Source organism: Caloenas nicobarica, chromosome 2 (assembly GCF_036013445.1).
Source record: "Caloenas nicobarica isolate bCalNic1 chromosome 2, bCalNic1.hap1, whole genome shotgun sequence".
Taxonomy (NCBI): domain Eukaryota; kingdom Metazoa; phylum Chordata; class Aves; order Columbiformes; family Columbidae; genus Caloenas; species Caloenas nicobarica.
Window position 1 is genome coordinate 117,623,573 of NC_088246.1, and position 23,596 is coordinate 117,647,168.

The 23,596-nt window shown below is 40.4% G+C and overlaps 1 protein-coding gene across 1 annotated transcript in view; it reads right to left on the reverse strand.

Moving 5' to 3' along the window:
* CHST9 (carbohydrate sulfotransferase 9) overlaps positions 1 to 19,352 on the reverse strand; it is a 95,274-nt gene extending 75,922 nt beyond the window's left edge. The window contains exons 1-4 of the mRNA XM_065629141.1: positions 19,296 to 19,352; positions 18,596 to 18,643; positions 13,875 to 13,934; positions 11,591 to 11,793 (exon numbers count right to left, since the gene is read on the reverse strand). Coding sequence (XP_065485213.1) covers positions 11,591 to 11,687 — 97 coding nt within the window. The 5' untranslated portion in view covers positions 11,688 to 11,793; positions 13,875 to 13,934; positions 18,596 to 18,643; positions 19,296 to 19,352. The remainder of the gene's footprint in view (positions 1 to 11,590; positions 11,794 to 13,874; positions 13,935 to 18,595; positions 18,644 to 19,295) is intronic.
* Between the last annotated feature and the right edge of the window lie 4,244 nt (positions 19,353 to 23,596).

Below are 23,596 nucleotides of genomic sequence, written 5' to 3' on the forward strand. Positions count from 1 at the left end.
CTGGAATGTGATTTAATGATAGAGAATTGAACTAATGATTGATAGGTGAGAAACAGTATAGCCAAAGGCCAAGAATATTTTAGTGATAAGAACTGCCAAGAAATAATTGGACCAAATATGTAATCAGGAAAATCATGTACAATAAATATGGAATGGTATAAAGCAGGTTTAACACTTTTCTTATAACGAAAGTCATAACATAAGTTGGAATTAAACAACTGTACTATCTAGCTTACCCTCCTTTCCTATCATTAAGGACCAAAAAGCCATTTACTTTCTCTGCCATTTCTTGAATCTCTTTAATTTTTCTACAGTTTACCTCAGGTAATGAACAGTTACAAAGCACATCTTTTAGTGAATGTGTCAACTTTAAGAAACATTATTGTACAGGCTGAACTGGCCTTTTTGATCCTCTGTTGCATCTTTGGCCATTGGAGGGGGGACAAAAAAAAAATGCTGTGTTATCAGCTCTGGCATTTGATATTCTGGCAGTCCTCTGACTCAGAGGAAATACGTGGTCTTCAGGCACAAACAAATGCTGAAAGCATAGCAAAAAATTGCAAAGTAAAGAGATGACCTCCCAAGTAATTAATATGACTGCCTTAAGTGGGTACTACCCCAGGTGGATTAGCTCATTTAAGATACCAAGATTAACCTTCAGCTTTCAAGAAAGCTGATTATTTATTTGTACCGTAGCATTGGTCATCACAGACTAGTCTTTGCTAAAATTTACTCTCAGCTGTTTTTCAGCTACATTTTACTTACAGCATATTAATGCCAGCTGCAGAATATGCATATTTTGGCAGCTGGAGAGGCAAGGCTGACTCTACTTGCCTAGAATACCTTGAACCCACCTGCCAGTCACAGCATCTGGTAGTTATATCTGGGTTATATAAATACGTATATCAGTCCTAAAACTGATGGCAATAGAGCTTCATTATATTGCATGATCAATCATAACTTAAGAGGTAGCACATCTCAGATATTTGCAGATTAATTCTACTAGAAAGGAATTTCTGTTCAAAGGTTAAATAAGTCATGAAGTATTTATATCTCACTACAACTACCTCAGCCTACGTAAGCTCAGTTTCATCTAACTGTTCATCATCAAAATAGGCACTCCGAAGTGAAAAATTGAAATGGAAGTAGGGTGAAATTAATTTTGCCATCTGTAAGAGGACAAAGCAAATTTTTAAAAATATACAAAAAGTACAATAATCATGTCCATATTATTTCTTATTTTTCATATTTACTTTGTGTTGTTCCCCCCCCAATCCAATGAAACTAATTTGAAAGTCATGATCAAAACCATTTTTTCTGAGACATGTTTATCATCAACTTTCTACCAACAGTCCCGAGACTGTGACAACAAAACTTTGACAAAAGATCAGAGGAAGACAAGTCATAAAATATTTCTTGTGAAAATACATTTGTTTTACTTTTTTTTTTCCCCTTCATTGGGTATCATTTAATCAGGGGCCAGTCAGCCAACTCTCACTCTCATGATTTCACTCCTAGATGTAATTTCTTTAGTGATTAGGAGTTTATTCATATCAAACGGACTTTATTATTGCATTAATATTTCACCAACTCCCACAGCAAAACATTAAAAAAGAGAAAAACACATCCAAGTGAATTCCAGTCCATCTACCAACCTGCCTGCCCTGTTTCTTTCCCTTTTATCACAGATCATTATACAAAAATCAAATTAATGCATCTACATGTGTTTTCTTCATTTATCTTGTTATGCTTCAGTTGAAAAGTGTTCTGTAATACTCTAACATACTGGAGTATGGCTTTTTTTAGTACAGTAACAGTATTGCAACACAGATACCACCACATTATGTGGCCACTAAATGTTTGAGGAATAAAGAAATAATTTAACACAGATTAGTGAAGCAAAAAGTGAAATTCTATTGACCCAGCTTTATTAAGCTTTTGCTAACTAAAGCCTCTGCTTCAACTGCCACTTTTGTGAGGCCAAAGTCAGGAAGAATAAATTTGAAAAGTAACAGGGCTGAAGGATATTTGGTGGAAGAAACCAAAAGAAACCATGACTAACAGCCACCCTTTAACAAAAGAGCTACAGCTTTTCTTACTGCACTGTTATCTCCAAAGCTCTCTACAAAGGATAAAGCTGGTGGCCTTTCCCCTGCCGGTCTCCATCAGTAACAGGTTTTTGGCACTCTACTGACCGTTTGCATCACTCAAGAGCATGTACTTGACGTTGTGCCCCTTCCAGTGGAGTAGCTGACCCTCCCACAAAGTTTGCACAGTGCACACGCTACTCTATTTTCATTCCCACTGAAATGCTGTCAAGAGCAGCCAGAGCAGCTTCCCCATCAAATGAGAATGGTGGGAATCACGCTGCTACTCACAGCTCTGCAGAGAAAACACTGTTTGCACATCACAGCAAGTGGGTGTCTTCACTGGAGATCCATGGCCTCATCCTAACCCAAGAAAGCCAGACCCTCATCCCCACTAAGGCTTGCTCAGACACTTGTTTGGGAGTCATCAACTGCTGCATGAGCGCAGGAACGTACTTTTCTTCTAAAGAGAATGTTATCTCCCATCTATATCATCCTCTGAAAACACAGTATGATTATGCAGAGTCAAACCAACCTCTCATAGCATACAGCTCTGAACAATAGGAAAAAGCTATGAGGTTTTGGCAACAAAGAAAAGAATTCAGGAACAACTGTGCTTCTTTCTCTTCCTTGGGTCTCTCTGCTCTTTTAAAAAGTTCAAGCAAGAATATCAAGCATGATCAAAAGTCAGAGAGAAAACTGCCTTTGTACACAATACTTACTACATTTATCATTTCCTTTTAGATATTTTCTTTCCTTAACAGAGCTATTTTGTGGATGAATGGTGAAGCAGACTGATATTTTCCTATTTCTATTTAATACAACTGAGTGGTTCCAGCTGCAGCTAACAAAACTCACACACCACATCTCCCTAGTTGATCATAATCAAACCCAAAAATCTCCAGACCCTCTTTTCTCTTGCAAATAATTTACCGACAGGCAATATGCATATGCCTAGGGCACAACTGCATGACTCCAAAGAACCCCAAGTTCACTTGAGCTGTTTATCAGTGCATGCTTTTATTAAGCCTAGAATATATCTGTAGCAGAAAGTGTTACAAACATTTAACAGCTTCTTCCTCCATCTATGCCCTTACACACATACATACAGCTGGGCAAGTTGTGCTAGATTATAATTGGTACAAAATGACCTGCTCAACTCCAATCACATTAAGTAAAAAAAAAAAAAAAAAAAAAAAAAAAAAAAAAAAATCAATTAACACCTCCTCTTCTTCCACCTGGCATCTCCTCACAGTGAAATTTCATATTGAGTCTAATTATTCTAAATGTAGACTGCTGATATTCAGTTACTTTTCTGGATGTTAACCAGTGTCCATGACATGCAGAATCTGTCCCCTGAGGTGTCTGTCAAATTTTGTGGCTATTAGGCTATCATCCGTTACATTCTAGGCCAATGAAATTCTTTGCCAGGAGACAAGTATTGCCTTGCTACCTCTGTTTCTCAAGAAACTCAATTTTCCAAAGACCACAACTTACTTTGAATTTCTCTCCCTCCCCATTGTCTGCTTGGCTGGTTTTGTGCTTATGGACCAAACTCCTTACAACCCCTGTTAACCTGTACCCCACTCCTGCCTTTCCAGGAGCTTTCAAGCTGCAGCATCTAATCAGGAGAGAAGAAAAAAAAAAAAAAAGAAAGAAATAAAAATCAACTCTACATCCTTTTCCTCTATTATTTGGAAAGGGCTTGCTTTGATCATGTCCTATTTTGGGGATTTTTTTTTTTTCCTTAGAATGTTACACAACTGTAAACAGGAAAATGATTACTAAATAGGTGATATGAAGTCTTGAATCTTTTTTGCTTAGCATCCTTAGTCACATCCAAAAAAAAAAAAAAAAAAAAAAGGAAGGTTTCTATCATTCCTCAGATATTCCAATAACTCATGTCATTGCACCTTGCACATGGTGCTAAATGTAGCCCATAGGAAGCCAGAGGTTTAAGAGACAAAACTGTGCCTACTCAAACTGATTTTTCTAAAGCTATGCACTGTGTATTTCTGCCAGGATTGTGTGATAGAAAGCTGTATGGTCAACATAAACAAAATCATTTGAAACAACAAAGCTATGAGGGACAAATTGTATTTGCTAGCAAGTATCACACAGTTTTAATAGAGGTCAATGACATCGTTACCATGGGGAGGCTCTCAGTGTGGTAAGGAAACAACTGGTTTTGGTGGATATGAGCAGGACTGGAAGGAGTAGGAGTTCCTAAAGAATTACTGTAGGGGATAATATTTTCTAAGTTGCGAAATACTGCTGCCACTTTCTGCCAACTAAATCAAGATCAAACCAATCAAAATCCAAAGCAAATAGATGAGCGTGGTATTTTATTCCCGATTGCTTTCCATCAAGTGAGGTTCATACACTCCTGGGAACAGTTTCAGCTATATGCAAGGTAATGCTTAAAATAAAGCATATTTTTCAGTTTTCTTCAGTAATATTTACAATTTTACAAAAAGAATCTTTAAGCTGATTTGGTCATTCATCCTGACTTTGGATAGAAATGAACAAATTTTGGAGGGGTTTGTTTGTGGTTGTGTGTGGTTGGTTTGTTTGTTTGTTTTGGTGGTGGTTTTTTTTTTTCTTCTGTTTAAACATAAATTTGATAGTACCCAATTAACTTTCCTTTGTGGCTGAAGACAATAATGTTCGCTCCCACAGCTACAGCCACAGGGATCAAGGTTGGAGGAGCTGGGAAGGAAAACGCTACATGATGAGGCGACATGAATCTTTCCAGTTTCATACTGACAGTTATGAAATGCCTTCCACAGAGAGATACTGTAAAAATGTAGGAACATTCTTTTTCTTTGAGTACACAATTAACATCAATACAACAAAAAATGACAAAAAGTCAGACACCTTGTTTCCCTGAAAATAAGACAGGGTCTTATATTAATTTTTACTCCGAAAACTATTACTTGCTTACATGCATAGCTGCCTGGACACTATTTAAATTGACTTTTTTTTTTTTTTATGAACCATAACTAGGGCCTATTTTCGAGGTAGGTCTTATTCCAGAGAAACAGGGCAGTTGTCTGGGACAGCAGGGACCCAAACTTGAAAGCCCAGCCAATCTCCATGCTGCCACACAATGATTTCCTTTAAAAATATAGATGAACCAAAAATAAACCCAGTTTTTCCGTGTTTAAAAAAAATAATGGAAGTTTTCTTCTTCCTTGAACCTTTTGCTCCCAGATATACATCACGTTTTTCCCAGCTAAAACATGCACATCATCCTTAGGACATTAATCCCTCATACAATGAAATGGCTCCCATTATTTGTAACCTGTCAGCCTCATGATCTTTAAATGTTGGGTTTTCCCCCCACATACATTGCATTATGAAGAATTATCCTTAATTTATAGCAATCACCTGTTTACAGTAACACCAAATGAGTAACATGGAAGCAAAAAGTCAGAAACAAAGGATCTTGTGACTGAACACCAAGACAGCTCTTCCATACAAACTGATGCCCATGTATCCAAATATCTGACTGAAGTGAGAAGTGATCTGACTGAATGTTTCTGTCTAAAACATTTCTCCTACCAGCAGCCCCTACACCCATACAAAGAAGGGAAATAAAAGAAGATACTAAAAGTATATATACATGCATACATCTATGTATACACACACACACACTAAAACCACCAGAATTTCTAATTTAATTCTAATAAGAAACCAAAGGTTTCCCTTGGAATTTTGCAGAGACCACATGACATGTTCTAACAGGACTGTCTGTAATCAACCAACATATCAAAGCAGTTCAACACCAGACACAGAGGTAAGCAGCTTTAAATGTACTCCAGCAACAACCACAGAACCATAGAATGTCCTGAGTCAGAAGGGACCCACAAGGATCACGGAGTCCAACTCCTGTCCCTGCACAGGACAACCCCACAGTTCACACCATGTGTCTGAGGGCCTTGTCCAGTCTCTTCTTGAACACTGTCAGGTTTGGGGCTGTGACACCTCCCTGGGGAGCCTGTTCCAGTGCTCCACCACCCTCTGGGTGAGGAACCTTTTCCTACCTTTTTCAACCTAAACCTCCCTGAACACACCTTCCTGCCATTCCCTCAGGTTCTGTCGTTGGTTGTCAGAGAGAATAGCCACTTGCTATTCTGAAAATGTGCAGCACTCTTAAGGAAGCCGGAACAAGTCAGGAACAAAGAAACTTTTCTCTCAAAGATTTTCTACTATTACTTCTAAATGAGGACCTGCCAGTAAAAATTACCTCTCCAGTCTTCTTGTTTTGTAAGGCCATATGTATATCTTAAATGGTACTGCATGATATAATCAGTCCACTGAAGAGACAAAACTACACAGCTTCATTCCCTGAATGATGAACTTTTAAGTAAAGGACTTTCCAGAACTGAAGAGGTGCTGTGAACTGAGTTATTAAAAGTAACAACAACCGCAGACAATAACTGAAAACTGACCACTTCACCAAAGGATAGCACATCTGTTAGAAAACTATATTATATAAAAGCTGAATAGCTCATACTGTATAAAAACCAACATAGCTAATTAACAGAAAGCACGATTGCTAATGGCTCCATGTAAAAATCACATTTACAAACATGATTTTGATGCTCTGTTCCAAGGATATGAATAATTGGAAAACAGTGTGAAGACTACGTTTCATATCAAACTCAAAAGAGCATTTTGAAGACAGCATGACTGACATTCATCCTTCTGAGAAAGAGGACACCACGTTTCACAATTGTTCCCATACCATGCCAGAAAACCTTCCAGTAGTAGTTACAATACAAATTATGAAGTGAGTTCAGTTATATACCTACAGATAAAGTTACAGTAGCCTCTTTCGAAAGTCCTGTTCGAAAATAGGCAAGAAAGAGAATGTTAAGGTGTCTTCAGTACAGTTAAGGTACATGCTACACCTTTCTACTCCACTTTCTACTAAGTAGACCTCTGTCATCTATGCAAGAACAAGGTTGGGCGGGTTGTCAAAAGTTTATACACAATAATGAATGAAATGTCATCAGCTTCTGCTCAAACATGTTGTTGAATATATAGTTGAGAGAAGCCTCAAAAAACTCACATTATTTAGTTTCTGTCATGCTACTGGCACATGGCAGCTAAATATCAAAGGATTTGAACATATCATCAACAGAGAAAGACTCCTCCACAATACCCTCAAGAAAGTGGCATGGCAGGAATTTCCATATGGTGAGATACAAAGCAGCTGGGAAAGAGAAGAGGCAGACTTCCCCACCCTCAGGAACCAGAGATCTATGGGAGGACAGAGGCAGTGCAGCCTTCTTCACATTGATTAGTGGTCATATTGCATTCCATGAAACACTGAATCAGTCCCTTCATAATAATGATTTTTTTTTTTAAATATGCCTATTAAAAGAAAAAAAAAAACCACAACAACTAAAAAACACTTTAAGAGGAGAAGAAAAAAAACAAACGAACCACACAACAAAACCCTACACAAGCCTAGCATGCAGATCTATTCACAAAGATTCTCATATTATTTTGTAGTAATCAGCCACACTAAACCATATCGGCACCACTCCCCTCCCACCCCCCCAAACAAGAGTTTTAAAGTACAAAATTAAAATCACTACCTTAAAATTACAATTCACATCTATAACACAGCAGGATTAAAATGCAAGTGTCCTTTGTACCCCACACCCCCCTAATTCAGGTGATTCATGTTATAAAACTCAACATCAGCTCTGAAAGACCCAGAAGTTTGCTTCTCCTGTATAAGATTAACAGTGCTAGAAATCACTAACCATGTAAAAAATAATTCCTTTTTAATCAGTGCCACAATATTTGATGATTTCACTGAAGAAGGCAAGATGGTACAAAGAACTGTCAAGAAAAACTATAGGATTTATTTGAATTCACATCAAGCTTCATTTATGTATATGAATTTATTTACATATGGAGAACTCGAAGTGCTCTATATATATTACAATATCAGTGTTGATGTCGATGAAGTTTTCAGCCAGATGGTCTGTAAGTGTTGACACTCATGTCAGACTATTCTTGACAAGTCTGTTCCCCACTACTGCACTGAGGTGGACTGAAGACACCTGACAGAAGAGCTCTGCTACACCTAAGGATATATCATCCTGTCTTTATACGCTGCATGCATAGAACTAAACCAAGAAACAAGCCTGTTCTGTCACTCTGCTAATGTCTCTGAAAAGCCACCAGAGAGGACCACCATGTAGCTAGCAGCTGTTTCTTAAAGACATCTCTAAATGAAAATTTTTCAGTTTAAGGTATAGGGATGATGAATGTGATGAGAAATAATCTGAAGAGTCCAAGCACAGTGGGAGGAAGCAGAAGACACGGCTGTGCTGAGAAATGCATCCAGCTGCCAAGCCTGCAGGTGCATCTGAAGTAGATGGACAGGATGAAAGATCAGGGACGGTGTTCCTGGGCTGGATAAATTTGAATGATGAGAGAAGTTTGCAAAAGTAAATCAGAAGAAAACATGCTTAGATAAGATCAGGTCTGGAGGAAAATAAGAAACAGGGCAATCAAATCACACTTCAGACCTCAAGTAGAAAGAAGAGAGCCAAAAACAGAGAAAGGAGTCAAACTATGAAAGAAAAGTGGCATTAGGTCTAGTGTGAAAAATTATGAACATCTAGAAAGAGAAAAGGTGGCTAAAGAATGGCACGTGTGAAAGCAAATAGTCTGACTTTAATATAATAGGGCAAACACTACTAAGGAAATTGTATATTACCATACAATTTTCCAGTTCCCCACAAAATCTACATCTGATTGGGAATCATTCCCAACACAGCTAGGAGAGCCTGAGAAAGAAGTATGAACACTAGAAACAAGTAAAACATAATATCTCTTCCAATGACTCTGATTTATAAAGGCTTTCAGTCATATTTAGAGGAATGGGGTGCTAGGCAGCAGTACCTCACTGGTGAGGAACAGATACTTTCCTAAACTCAAATACAGCCAACTTTCCATCCTTCACCAACCAAATGGAAACATGAATGTTGTAGGTCTCGAGCAGGGCACCGTGGCAGATAAAAATAGTTCTGCCTAGAACAAACACTTGTCTCTATAGGCTCATAGCACAGCAGTTGAGAAGCATGAGGCACACTTTCCATTTCCTAATAGAACATAAAATCACATGCTCAGCCACTTGCAGATTAAAACTAGCTGTCTTATGGCTGTGTGACTAGTGATATGATTAAAGGAGCACATAAAATCCTTGTAAAGATACTTATCAGTTTGGGGTTCTTCTGACACAGCTCATCCCCAAAAAGCCATAGTGCACAGCACAGGGCAATACAAAAACCACAGCAGAAAGGGGAAAAACAACAAAAAAGTACAAAATGCCCATAACTAAACTAATGCATATTATGGATATGCAAATATGTTTTATTTTTGTAATGCAAAATATATGCAAATATGTTTTATTTTGTATCAACTCTTAAGCAGTGTATGGGGGGAACATTAGACAATTGAGCTGCAGAAGGTTTAGAGGAGATACAGGTGTTTGAAATAAAAAAGAATGGCTCTCTATATGTTAAATTCAAAGAAGAGGAGGTAAGAGCAGAAACCAAAGGATGTTCTTTCTGACATGCATGACCTCACAACTGTAGAGAATGCCAAAAATCATTTTTTTGGATCTTGCTCAAGTGCTGTCACAATGGTAGTCCAGTGAGATAAAAGGACACTCAAAACTTCTGTCACACTTTAAGCTCACTAACCATTCTGTTATTCTCTGGTAGTTCCCATTTTATTATAGAAATGTTCTCACGTGGAAATGACTTATGTGTACAAGGAGAAGTCTCTCTCCTGAAGAAGATTATGGCAATACATCAAAGAGAAAACCCCAAAGAAAGCATCTGGTTGCCCTAAAGAACACAGTACGTTCCAGTTCCCCCTTTATTTTTCCTGTTTCCTTTTAATGGTAGATACATACAGACAAAAGAAAGGAGTGGAAAAAGCACGGCAATAAATAACAACAAGGAGCAGTGCAAGGAAAGAAAGGTTAATTATAGCACAAAAAAAGATGTAAGGCATGTGAAGAATGTCTGCAAGTAAATAAATCAATAATCTACAGTCATCATCTACATTCCTGAACTACCTTGAGAGCAAGGATATCTGCCCTTAACTTTCCTGGCAATAGCAGAGATTTTCAAGGAAATTTGCCTCCACGGCACTCTGTTTCTGCCAGCATCCTCATGTCAACAGCTGATGACAGGGCAACATTTCCAAAGGGAGCCTGTGCTACTTCTTTCAACAGTTTTGCTAATACAAGTCTGTAAATACCGTGGACCATAGAAACATTAACAAGCTGAAATTAATGTTGTGACCATTGCACTTAGTTAAAAAAAAAAACCCACAAACAAAACCCAAACCCCTCAAGGTCATTGTCAGATTATTTCAGGAATAATGCACTAGGTCCCACCTCATCACTGCTCTCTAAAACATAACAGAGCCAAGCAGCTCATACGGAATCAAAGCGCAGATCAATAAAGCCAGAAGACTAATGTGGTTTTACACATGTATTTCTTCACAATGGTATCAGCACATTATAACATAAGAGTTTTACAGAGGAAATGGAAGGTGAGCAATAGAGGCAAGGACATAAAAGTCAGGTTAAGTTGGGAACATTCCCTATTGTTAATGGGGAGAAAAACCTAATAAACACCCTCCCCCCATCCCCCAACAAAATAAGTATACAACTAAAATCAAGGCTATGTCACCAAGTAACACTGTGCAACAGAAGTGGTTCTGCAGAGCAAAATAGTGGGTGTTAAGAACCTTACTGACATCCACCCTATACACATTTTTGGGGGGCGGGGAGGGGGTTTACTTCAGACCAACCCTAGACTGGTTCCGTGAACTGAGCACCCACTACAGGCTGGGGTAAATAGCCTGGTTTAGTTTCATCCAGAAAGGAATCTAGTTCAACCTGCCATGCAAATCAAAATATGGTAAATGGAGAACAACAGAAATACAACCTGAGCCAGTGCTAACACTGATTTAAACAAAGTTGCAATATGACTCTGATGTTATATATTAAGAAAAGTCTTCTAAGTCCACTATCTAACTCTGTCTCAAACAAACAACAAAAAAGGCTTAGCAATAATTCTCCAAAAATTGCTTTACCGGACAAAATAAAATGTACAAAACCCACAGAAAATCAGCATACAGAACTACTTCTAAACTGGACTTGCTTGGTTTTAGGCATGCACAAAATGCTTTTGCAACACTTGCTTTTGGAAATGAAGCTCATACGATACAATTAAGTAGCTGGGAAGCATCCTTTTATGTGACTCAAGAAATTTCTTAATGCTTATATGAAGTGTAGCAACTAAAACAAGGCTGTATCCAATACCATTCTATGGTCAAACAGGGAGACTCCCCCTACTCCCCCTAACTGTCAACATGTATTCAACTGATTTTACAATCATTTTTTAAGTAATGGATGAAATTACATTTAAAAAAGAAAGAGAGAAGATCTACTGTACCTGTATGTTCTTCAATCCAAGCTTGCAGATACATGAAGAGGAGTAGACCAGCTACTCCAAACACCAGTACAGACACAAAGACTTGTCTTAGGTTCATGACCCTGTCAGAGGGCTACTTTTCAGCTTACAGACGGATGCATGGCTCACTTTTCTGAAGTTTTCAGCATGCCTGCATCTTCTGTATCTTCCCCTGAGACACCAACCTGGAAGAACAAGAGGTGGAGCTAGTTCTCGTGTTACGTTTTTATTCTTCACCGGAGACTGTGTAAACAGCATACCATATACAAGCTGGCACTCTTACAAGTTATTACTTTCAACGCTTAGGTTTCTGTTCACGATCTCAATGATCTTTCTATCCCTGGATGAGTTCCAGGCTGAAGCATTTCTCAAAGTGGCTGCACAAACCATTCCACCTCCACACCACCAAACACCGCCCACTGCCATAACAAGGGGAGGTGATACACCAGATGAGACGCCTAAGTGTCACAACAGTACACCACTGCCCACCAACCCTCATAGCTGAGAAGCTACAGCAGCAGCTGGAGACCCCCTCAGGTGGCCAAGTTGCACCTCAGTGGTGCCAGCCCCCTGTGATGGGCAACCCAGTATCGCTGCTTCTGGACCGCAGCAGCCCTGTGTGCCCAAGGAAGGATGCCCGCAGTCACCCCCACAACATGACTCTGCTGTCAGTGCCTCTGTGTTGGTTCAGCCTGTGCTTTGGGGAGTCATATTCTGACGTTTACCCTCAAACATGAATCCAAGTTGAGTTTTGCAGGGTTAGGGGACACCAACATAAGAGGATATCAGTAATGCAGCAGAAAGGGAATTAAGGGATCATTTTCACCCAGCTATTTTGCAACACAGGAAAGACTTGTTAAGAGCTCAGTTCTTGCTATTAATTTCAATGGAAATGAGATCAAATGTAAAGCCTTACCAAAAATATTACTTTCTTGCACAGCAGAGGGCTCAGAAAAAGGAAGAGATTTACCTGATACTCTGCACCCGCAACAAAGGGGCCATAAAATTCAGTTTATAACAACAGAACATAGAAGGCACTGTGGATCATAGAAAAAACCAATTCCTTAACCTGGATCAGAACATGTTCACTTTGAAAGCGCATTACTAGCAGCTGAAAAGCAGCTGTTGAAACTGGGCCACAAAGCAAAAGAAGAAGGGTTGAAATTCAACACAATGGATACCCTTGTAAGTGAGCATCTGATAGAAGTGTCTGGTAAACTACCACAAAGAATGCAAAGAAAAACTCAAGCTTTTAAAGGAATACAGCTTACTGAAAAAATATTGAAAGACAAATCAATTAGAAGAACATAGCTAAAGTACCTGTGCATCCATATAAACAGAAAAAGAAAATTCAGGTATTTAACAGCCATTCTGAAACGTACACGTACTGCGTGTTCCACGTTTGTATTTTTAAATAACTCAGCACTGTTACATCTATAACTGCTGAGTTTCTAAAAATACACACACACACAAGGCGTAGCAGGAAGTTCCATTTAAAATAGCTGTTGAATAAGAAAAAGTAACTACATTTTCTAAGAGATAAAAAACTTCAAGAACAACAAAACTGTGTTCAGGAACTTTAAAGATTTTTTTTTCCCAATTCTGTGACATTAAAATTATACAGTTCTCTGTGAAGCACAAACTTGCCTGCAGAAAATGTAAACCAGAGTTTAAATATTAATCATTTTATATGTAATTGTCCTGCAGAAGACAGATAGCTAGATATTAACAGAATGTAAAAGTTCTGTCTGAAGTCTTTGTTGCATGAGTCATAAGTATTTGCTTTGAATCTGGAACACGGAAGAAAGGCAAGTAGGTGCTTAATTCTGTCTCGTTCTTTCTGCCTTGATTCTGCAAAATGGAATTTCTTACATGTATACATGCACCTGTTTGCAGCTATTGTGATGATGCACAGGATCAGAAGGAAGCAATTGGGCAAAAGCAATTAAAACACTTAGGGAGTTCTCTGTGAAACGCCTTTTCCAAGGGTGCAGGTAGTGGAGCCTCCTTCCAGCCAACTCTTCACTAGCTGTTATCACTTATACCTTTCCCTACAGTGCCCTCAGCATTCACAGACTTGCAGTCTTCCTAATCTACCCTGAAATGTTTACTTAGGTCTTTGCTCTCACTCTTTGCACCTAACTTCAATCCTGCAGCAAACACACTGGTTGCACGTCTTCAGAAATCACTCTGCTGATGAGACAGAAGCTTCCCAGTGTAAGCAATTATTCGAGAACCATTAATCAAAAGACCAATGAATACAAACCTCTTCTGTTTTCCCCCAGACAAAAGCTGTGTTGTTCATGTAACAGGACATCAACAGCATCTGGATTAGAAATTTAAAAAAAGCCAAATAAATAAGACATGGCAGTCTGAATGAGTATCTTTGAAAGAAATTTATTAAACTGCAGGTACCAGACAGCAGGAATCAGTTTATTTTGGGAAAGTTGCTTGGGATTTGTAACTTTCTCCTTTATAATAAGAAGTGAGCAATCCAGACACACACAATGAATGGTGACATGCTGCCAATTAAGCCCGCTTGTGTGGTTTTGTCACTTGTTTCCATCTGACTATACAAAACTCGCATCCTCAGGCCTCCTTTTTGAAAACCAGTGTCCTTGAGTGGGCAAGAAAAGCTTTCTCAGGCCATGTGGATGATGCTGAAAGCAAAGCATCTCAAAGTATCGTGAAGATTTCTGACACGCGTAGGCTGGCACTGCTGCTCTCTGCAGCCACTTCCTCCCATCATCCCTGCCTTCCCAGCTCTTGCCACCATCATGAGGGCTTACACACCTGCACAGTAACACTCAGAAAGCTCATCCAGCTAAAGACTGCTCCAGAAAGAAAGAAAGAATGAGGAACTTAATGCCAAAGGAAGCCAGGAAACACTGGTTTATTCAAACTATAGCCCCCTAAAGATTTACCCACGGAATAGAGTTGATGGTTTTTCCTTCAGCAGTGCTGACCATCACATGCATCTCTGATGCATGGTGGCAAAAGACATACAGCTGACCTTGCCCAAGCACCATCATGGTTGCAGGCAGCACCATCTACAAGCCCTGCATCATCACCTTTCAAATGCACAGTAGAATCCTGAGCACTTCCAAGCAATTTAACCTGTGAATAAGAAAACATGTTTTTCTACCAGGGTAGTTTCAGATTTGAGTGGATAGTAGTTCCTAAAAAGAAACAGCAGTTTAAGGTACATTTTTATTAAACTGTCAAACACATCCTAAGGCAAATTTAATCCACTATTACAGTCACTGGAATTGCATTGGTATCAAGAGTTTTCATGCTGCTTGCAACTAGTTTAGTTTATTTAAATTTAATTTATATGAAACAATATTCTTTGTTTGTGTGTTGGCTAAGTTTTAAGATTAGTTTTAAACAAGAGTAACATTAGCTTTAATTAAGGCTACCTATTTTAGCACAGGTTAAACTCTAAATACATCAAACTCATCCAAAATCTGAATCTATTCTGCTACCTTATGAGATTTTTTTAAAGGATTTTCAGCTTGAATAAGTAGTTGAATTTATTTAACATAGTGATCTGTAAGCCACATATGAAAAAATGATAGTGGCATTAAAAAAGTCTGTGTCTATGAGTCTTTAGTAGAACTTGAAAAATGGTCACACAACACTTACAAATTTTCTCCTTTAGTATTAAAAAGCAACAGTCATGGATAACACTCTCTAGTGTCCTGGCAAAGAGGAAATACCTGCAAATATTCTTTAATCAAGATGAATGCTCTCTTGTGGCTGTGAAGGAAGAGCCGACAAGCAATTACTTTCAACCTAAGGATTTTCAAAAGAGATCAGCTGTATCCAGACAGAGGTTCAGCATCTCTAGTTAAGCTTTAAATGTTTCTTTGCCCCCAAGCCTCCTGGGTAACATGGCTCCTCCGCTGGGTGATAGTGTGACCATAGTGCTGGATGGGATTCTTGCTATGGGGAAACTAATGCAGCCTAAGAAACTGCTGTGTCCTTCTCACCGATGCTGAACTTCATTCTTTCTTTAGCCTGACCTTCCCCCCATCTCTTTTGGAAACGTGGACCCCAACATGCTATCCATTTCAACTCAAGCCTTCATAGAAAATGTCACAGTGATGCACACACCCCAAAATTTCAAGTCCTTTTGAGTACTGAAGAGAGATTTATACATATTCTTCTTATCCATCGCGGAGAAATAGTTCATCTGGCAGACAAAAACACTACATGCCTTAGATGAAAACACAGACTGCTTTGCAGAAAAAAATTAGAAACTTGACAAGCTTATAATCATTCATTTCCAAGGCCAAATTGTTTAATTCCATTGTCAGATTTAAGAGTTTCAGGAAACAACATTCCACTAACGTAAAATCCTTGCATTTTTCTTGTTGTGTTTTGGGTCCAGTTCAAAGAGGCACATTCCTGTACAGGGCCAACACAAGCAATTGAAATCGCACAGCCACCCAAAAATGGGGAAGACTGCATCTCCTGCTTTTGGCAGGATTCCTTGTTTCACTACATCATTCACCTTTCTCTTACTGGCAAGCAAATACACCTGCAGCTGAGGAGAGGCACCTTAAGCACCCAGGTACAATTCCTGGCTTCTTCCTATTCCAGACCATACAAAACCAATGGCATCTGGTCACAGTATTGTTTGGCTAACTTAAGATTTCCTTGCCACTGTTACCCTCATCTGCACCTAGTTTCAAAATGAAATTTAAAAAAAAGCAAAATACTAGATTGCCTCAAACTATTTAGAAACCTTTCTTTTTAGTTTCCCTGCACCTTTTTTTCCTTCACCTGAAAAAAAAAAAAAAAGACGAAAAAGATGATCAAGATGAGTGGTTCGCCAGCAGAATACTGAGAGAAACACAGATGTCAGAGTATTCATATTACTGTGGGTTACCACAAATTCCCACCAACTCAACATCTCCTTAGACATAACTGAATTAACGAAAGCAAAATGAGAAAAAGGCCACAGGAAGCTACTGCAACCCCCCACATATTTTTTTTTCTTCCCTCCTTCCTTCCTTACTCCAAGAAGAAAGACTTTTTCTGATGCCTCCACCAGAGTATCACGGCAAGAAAATTTTGCACCAAGGAATGTCCTGCTGGACACTGACCCAGGTTACCTTCAGCTCAGTCAGCGGAAGGAGGCAAAGATATCTTCTCACTTCAACGCTCCCCCTCCTCCCTCACTTCTCATCTGTTAGCTTGTGTCCTGCATCACGCGTAGGTGATCCTCCAGGATCACCTTTCCACCATCGACATCTCAACTTTCTGGTTTCACAACTAGCAGTTCCAGCTCTTAACAATATTTGCACAATTCCTCATATCAGGCAGTGCTACTCTTCATTCTGGTTTATTCTAATATTTGCCATTTTCTCTCTCCAGCATGTTACAGTGAGTATTATAGTTGGGTGAAGTCAAAGTCCTTACAGAAATTTAGATTAGGTGCGTAACCAGATCAAGATTACTCAGCAGCACTGAGGCTGGTTAATTCATAGAGGCTGGGGGGGAGAAAAAAAAAAAAAAAAAAACAAAAACGCACGCGTGTCGGGGAGAAATTCCAGTAATGTAGCCATTCTCATCCCTAGGAATCTACTTGGCGGATGGGGGAAATGGTTAATGATCTGGCAGGCCTCACTACAGGGGCTGAATACAAGGCAGTGATGAGTTTCTGACTCCATGACAGACAGTATTGTAGTACCTGGTGCCAAAGAGGGAGATACCTAGCATTCAGGGCCACTGGTACATCAGTCCTTCTGACACTTCAGCAGCTCCTTCACCTAAAGAGCTGCTTATAAGAAGGTTGCTTTGAAGTGCAGCTGATGACAACATCTGGCCTGCACAACTTTTATCACTGGCAATAACAGAAGATTACTACCTAACAACCTTGCAAATCAAGTTAAGAGAACGTTGTTAGAGTTCTGTAAGACAAAAAATAATTAAATATTTTGTATGAAATACTTTGGGATTTCTTTTTAAAGGAGAGAACTGTTTAAACAAAGCGCACATCCTTCACTCACCTGCTGAAAATACTGAAACAATAAAGCCCCCTTCAAAAAAAACAGAGCTCAAAAATTTAAAGTTTCAAGAGCAACAAGGAAATTCCAACCATCAACATCACCAAAGTAATTTGCCAATCAGCCAAGTTGCACATATTTAACATTTTTCAACTTCACTCTCCCTTGTTACATAGCAGACCGCAATGTTTTTATAGCAATTGTATTGTTATTAATGCACTTCATAGCATACCACATGTTATAAAAAAATTAATCACATGACAAACAAAACATGGTTTGCATTTGATTTGGCCATTTTGATCTATTAAACTTACTAGTTCCTCATTATCCTTCTAATATATTTTGAAAGGAAAAACCCTCTAACTGAAGCAATGGATGTAAACAAGACTCATTTTAGAAAAGAAACAACTGTTTGTTTCTAATGCCATTAAATCTTTCCATAGGAATTGTACCAGCTGCCTGAAAGCAATCCATAGCACCTGCATTGCTTCTAAGAACATGCACAAATACTACCACTTACCTGGTCCTGCTTCTCAATCATAAATCCTACTGAACTTCAGATCACAGCAGTTTAATCCACACAGCAACTCTCAGCCACTTGTACCTTAGTTTAAAGCTGCAGTTCTAATAATTATTTATAAAGAAACAAACAAAAACTATACTCGTGTTAACAACAGATAAATGCAGAGTTGTCCTGCCCACAAATATGCAGGTTAACGCACTAGCCTCATTAAAAATTTTTCTTGCTTAAAGAGAAAAGAAAAGACACTCCAGCACTGAAAGTAATGGGTTTGGAACTTCATCAGTTTACCAGAAAATTCAATACTAAGGATTTCATTCTACAGCTGCAGGACATGTTGCTCCAAAAAGGAAAAAGCATTATTATTATTCTTCATAATACTTCCCAGACAGGACTGGGGGACCCTCCTGCAGCTCAGCAGACAAAGACAGGTTTGGAATGCTCAGCTCTTACCTGCCTGGAGCACTACATGAAGTCAGCAAGCGGTCCCGTGGAAGTCACCTGGATTTGGGGAAGTTAAACAGAAACAGGGCTCATGAGACAGCAACTTGATGGCTCTCAATCTTCTAGCAGGACTGGAGGTAGACTTTCTTTCCCCTCTTAGGATGGGTGAGATTAGGAAAAGGTCTGTGTCAAAGCAAGATCTTCCTTTTTTGAAATCGGTGAAATTACATGATCTTGTTTATTGACTGCAGTGAACCGAGGCGTTACCAGCATGCCAAGCAGACTTGCAGTCTGCCCCAATCGTTCACTCTACTGCTTGAAAACGCACATACAATACTAACCATTTTTTTTTTATTTTGGAGACGTGCCCTGAATGCCTGATTCCCGTTGTGGGACGATGCGGAGGAGGAGGGGAGTAGGGGGAAGAGGTAAGGCGTCAGCAGAAAAGTTGGTCCTTCTGCGGAGTGCAGCCTCGCACGGTGCCGCAGGGGGGGTTTCGCCATTCCCCTCAACTTCTGGGGGACGCTCCAGGGCCCTGGGCCCCCAAGACGAGCCGCAATCCCCCTCTCAGAGAGGACGCGACCCTCGGTGGCCGGTCCCGGGAGTAGGAGCCTCCTGCCACGGACGCGCCGGAAAGGCAGGGGTAGGCGAAGCAGGCGCTCGCCCCGGGCCACTCCGGTTCCCCAGGGGCGGTCCGCGAAAAACCTACCGGGACAGCCGCGCTGCCTCTTCCCGCTCCCGCCGGTACAACTCCCGGCGCCCCGGGGCTGGGCGGTGCCGGCGGGGAGCCGCGCCGGAGGAGCCGCTGCTTGCGAAGCCGGGGAAGAAATCCCGCCGCAAATCCACCCACACGCCCCGGGTGGGGGCCCTCGCCACACCCGCCCCGGCGCGCCCGCCCCCGCGGCAGCTCCTCACCTGCCCGCCGCTCCCGGGAGCCGCTTTTGCAGCGGCGCCAAGACACAAAAGTTTTCCCGCAAAACTTTAGGACCGGGAGTGTTTTGCGGGGGGGGCCACTCGCCTGAACGGGATTTCCCCCCCGCCACGCCCCCTCCGGCACCGGGCGGGTGGGTCCCCGCGGGGGCAGGTAAATCCGATGTTTGCTCGCCTGCCCCGCCGTCGCTTTATCTGCAGAGCCCGTGTATTACGCGGAGAACTGCGCTCCGTTCCTGCCTCCGAGCGCCCCTGAGATTAAGCGCTCTGCTAGCAGATTTTGTTTGCTGCTACATATCTAGAGGTAGGCTCTATCTGTGCTAGCAAGTAAGTGTATCTAAGCCGCCAGGTAGAGGCTGGAATTAGCCACTAAAATAGGTAGTGTAAAAACTTCGTTGTCGTCTATTGGAAACGGGATGATAGAGAAAAAACATTTAATTAGTGATTGTTAACAATCCATATATGCCTTGCAAACGTTATCAGCTTCTTGTGACAGTAGACCAGCCAAGCAGATAAATTATGTTGTCTCCCTTTAACAGGCACGTTATATTGCTTACATTTCGTCAAGGAAGTCCTTGAAAAAATAGCCGTTGCTAAGACGGGGTAAGAACAGAGGAGTTTTAACTTTCCAGAGCTGTGCTCAAACCGCTTCTATCCAGCTCTCTGCCCTGTGGGCATTTTGCTGCAGTTCTGTGTCCCTGGCATTACCCCAGTACTTAGTTTTGAAACACTCCCTGAGTCACTGCCCCATCACTCACTTATGGCATAAGCCCTTTCTTGAAAAAAGTGGTAATGTAAAACTTCATGCTTTTATAGCATCTTTTTGCCCTATCAAGTCTCAAATCATCTCATGCACTGTTACAGCCATTGTATAGGGATCACTTCGGCAACCAGCAGAGCACACCACCACCTTTGGTGTGAAGTTGAACATGACCAACCAGCTCAAGATGATGGTTCAGAGCGGGCGTTAGAAGAGCTCTGTACTGCTCTGATTTCCAGGAGGGTTAATTTAGCAGAGTGTAATTATCTCAACCAGAGCTTAGACGCTGGGGACAACACACGTTCATTGAAAAGTGCTCTGGGATCTGAAGAAGCCACAGGCAGTCGAGACCTGTGCGCAGGAGTATTCCCTATGGATTTGCAATCCAAGCGCTAAGCCATCCTGCTCCTGCTTAGTTTGGGTTGTGTGAGTACATATAGCCTCACTGTGGTGCTATAAATTTGGTCTCTTTTATATCATTTAAGGATCTCCCCAGTCAGAGTTCATTATAGAGGCTGGCAGCTCAGAGCAGACACAGGGAGCAAAGATTTTTTCTTTAAAGCCAACCATGGATCCACTTTTAAAGTTCTGGTGAGTAAAGACTGAAAGACTGTCCTTCCCACCCATTGCTTGTCTGGCTCCCTAGTAGAAAAAAAAAAAAAAAAAAAGGAAAAAATGAGGAGGAAGGAGGGAGGGAAATAGGTTTAACAGCTGAACATAGCAGTTGTTTGCTATTTCACAAGAGCTGAGAATGTTTCCCCTTTTAGAGAACCTGGCAGGCATGCAGTACTATGATAACCATATGCCCTGACAAAAAATGCAGCCTCAGATTTAAATTACAGATCTATTAGTCCCCGATGGCCAGTGAGATTTTAGAGGAAAACAACGTGTCTACTGAATTTTAGTTTCCTGAGGTAATACACTCAGATTATTGTAATGGAGGTCACTGAAGCTTCTAATAAGGCTATACAGATTAACCTTCTGAGTGTTACAGATTTAACTTCACTCAATAACTACATGTTGCAAACATATTTCTTCAGATTGATCTACTCAGGCTGTACCCATCAACTGATTAAAGTTATATATAACACTGAAAAGATCAGATGTCTTGATTTTTTTTTTCAGTTAAAGGAATAAATTAATGACTTTGGGATAAAGCCAAGTCTCATTTTACAACTTAATAAAAAAGTCCTGTGCATTTAGCTTATATAATACCTGTTCCACTGCAGGTTCTTCCAAACCAACTATGGATTTAAGAATCATTACAAGATTAAAAATTCAACATGCAGGTGAAATTAGACACTGGATTAGGAAGCTTGTCAACTACGTAAATATAATCAGCACCTTCTGAAGCCTGACATGTAGGAAAAAAGAACTACGAAAGGGTGGCGGCAGCCTGTCTGTGTCAGCAGGGTTGGTACGGAGCCAGTACCTGCATCAGAAACCCTATTCTTGGCAGGTTTCTGCATATTTCCTATGTCTTCTCGTAGACAAGCAGCTCAATGGTTAAAGTAGCGGAGTCATCTTCTGCAAGCAAAGAGGTAGCGGCCGGTGGCAATGCCTCCTCGAAGTAACAGGAGTAGTCAGGGCAGTGAGAGAAGAAAGATAACAGGTCATGAATTGAAACTGAAACCTGCCAAAAATCACAGGTCAATTTGCTGAAATAAAAACACATTTACTCTGCAGAAGGACCAATTTAGGCTCTTTAAGCACATTTTCTGTGTAGGTTTTTAGCTCAGCTTTGCAGCGACAGCCATGGGGGAAAGTTTGGTGTAGAGGGTAGGTCACAGTTACCCACACTCACAACTGCTTCTCTGTGGACTGCTAGTGCACACTGTGTAAGTCCCCTAAATCCCCTGTTGGGGCTTGGGAACATCCCTCCGTGAGAGGTGGGACAGAAACCACATGCACCATTGCTGCAAGCTGTTAGGAAACCCCTCAGTCTTGCTGAACTTTCCACGCTGCCCAGCTTTCCATTTGACACTTTTTAAAAGTTTGCAGCAAAGCTAGCTCAGCCATCTACACGTATACACACTTCAAGGAGTCAGAAGTTGGCATTCTTATGTTTAAAGAAAAATTTAATATGACAACCATGACTCAAGAAGCAGCTGTGACAAAACTGTGCTTGTTTGGCCTGATCCTTTTCCAAGGGGGAGGATTAGACCTTCAGACGGTTTTTTTAGGTTAAGTAAATTCATTCCAAGTGCTGTTATCATTTACCGCAGTGAATTTTGGGACAGGCCACACTGGCATAGTTTCAGTGCTGTATGTTGTATATCAATATAGAGCTGATTGGACAAACCTTTGGTGATTAAGAGGATTTTATCATTATGAAAGTGTCTTTTGCTCCAGGACATAAACCATTCAGCAAGAAGTTTCATTTTATTTCCTCGAGCTTTTTTAATTTTTGGTTAATTAGCTAGAAATATACCACCTACGACATGCTCCTTTTCTCAGCTACGAGGCTAAAATTTGCCTCTACTAAGAATTGCTATGAGGCATTTGATTGTTTCTTTAAAATACTGCTAGCAACTTGTTATAAAATTCATTTGCTCAGTAACTGGCATGCTGGGATGATCATCAAAGCCTTTCTAGGCAAGTTGTGTGTTCATTCAAAAATATTAGGCAATTCAAAGTGTCTGTTGTTCTTCAGCTATTACAAAGTTTCATTTTTAAGAAGTCTCTAAAAACAAACCCAACTTGACTTAAACACTTCAGTGAGTTAATGGTGAAGTTATTTTATTCTAACTGGCTCCTGTCTCAAAAGACGGCCAAAAGAAAGCAGCTGCAATCTTTTTTTCTGAAAGTTAGTGCATTATCTTATTCCAATTCTAAAATGTTCTTCAAATGGCAGATACTAGTCTGTCAAGTGCTGTAGGGCTGGAAAATGCCTCAGGATATCCTGAAAATTGATTTTCTGAAATAGTGAATTCATTCTGTATTCAAAAGTTTGCTGAGGTCTTCCAGTCACAGATGTAAATGGGAAGGTTAAGATTAACTCCCCTTCCCTTACTCCCTCTGCCCTAGCATGGGGTGGGCAGGGTATATGAGGTGGTAGATGCCCCATCCCTGGAGACATTCCAGGCCAGGCTGGACGGGGCTCTGAGCAACCTGATCTAGCTGAAGATGTCCCTGCTCATTGCAGGGAGTTAGACTAGATGACCTTTGAAGGTCCCTTCCAACCCAAACTATGATTCTATATATGTTCTTATGCTATTAGACGATGCATTTACATCTTAGTTTAAAGTGTATCCAGTTTTGCAGGCTCCGTGCTTGGAGGTTTTCAAGGTAAGACTGTATAAAGCCCTGAGCAACCTGGC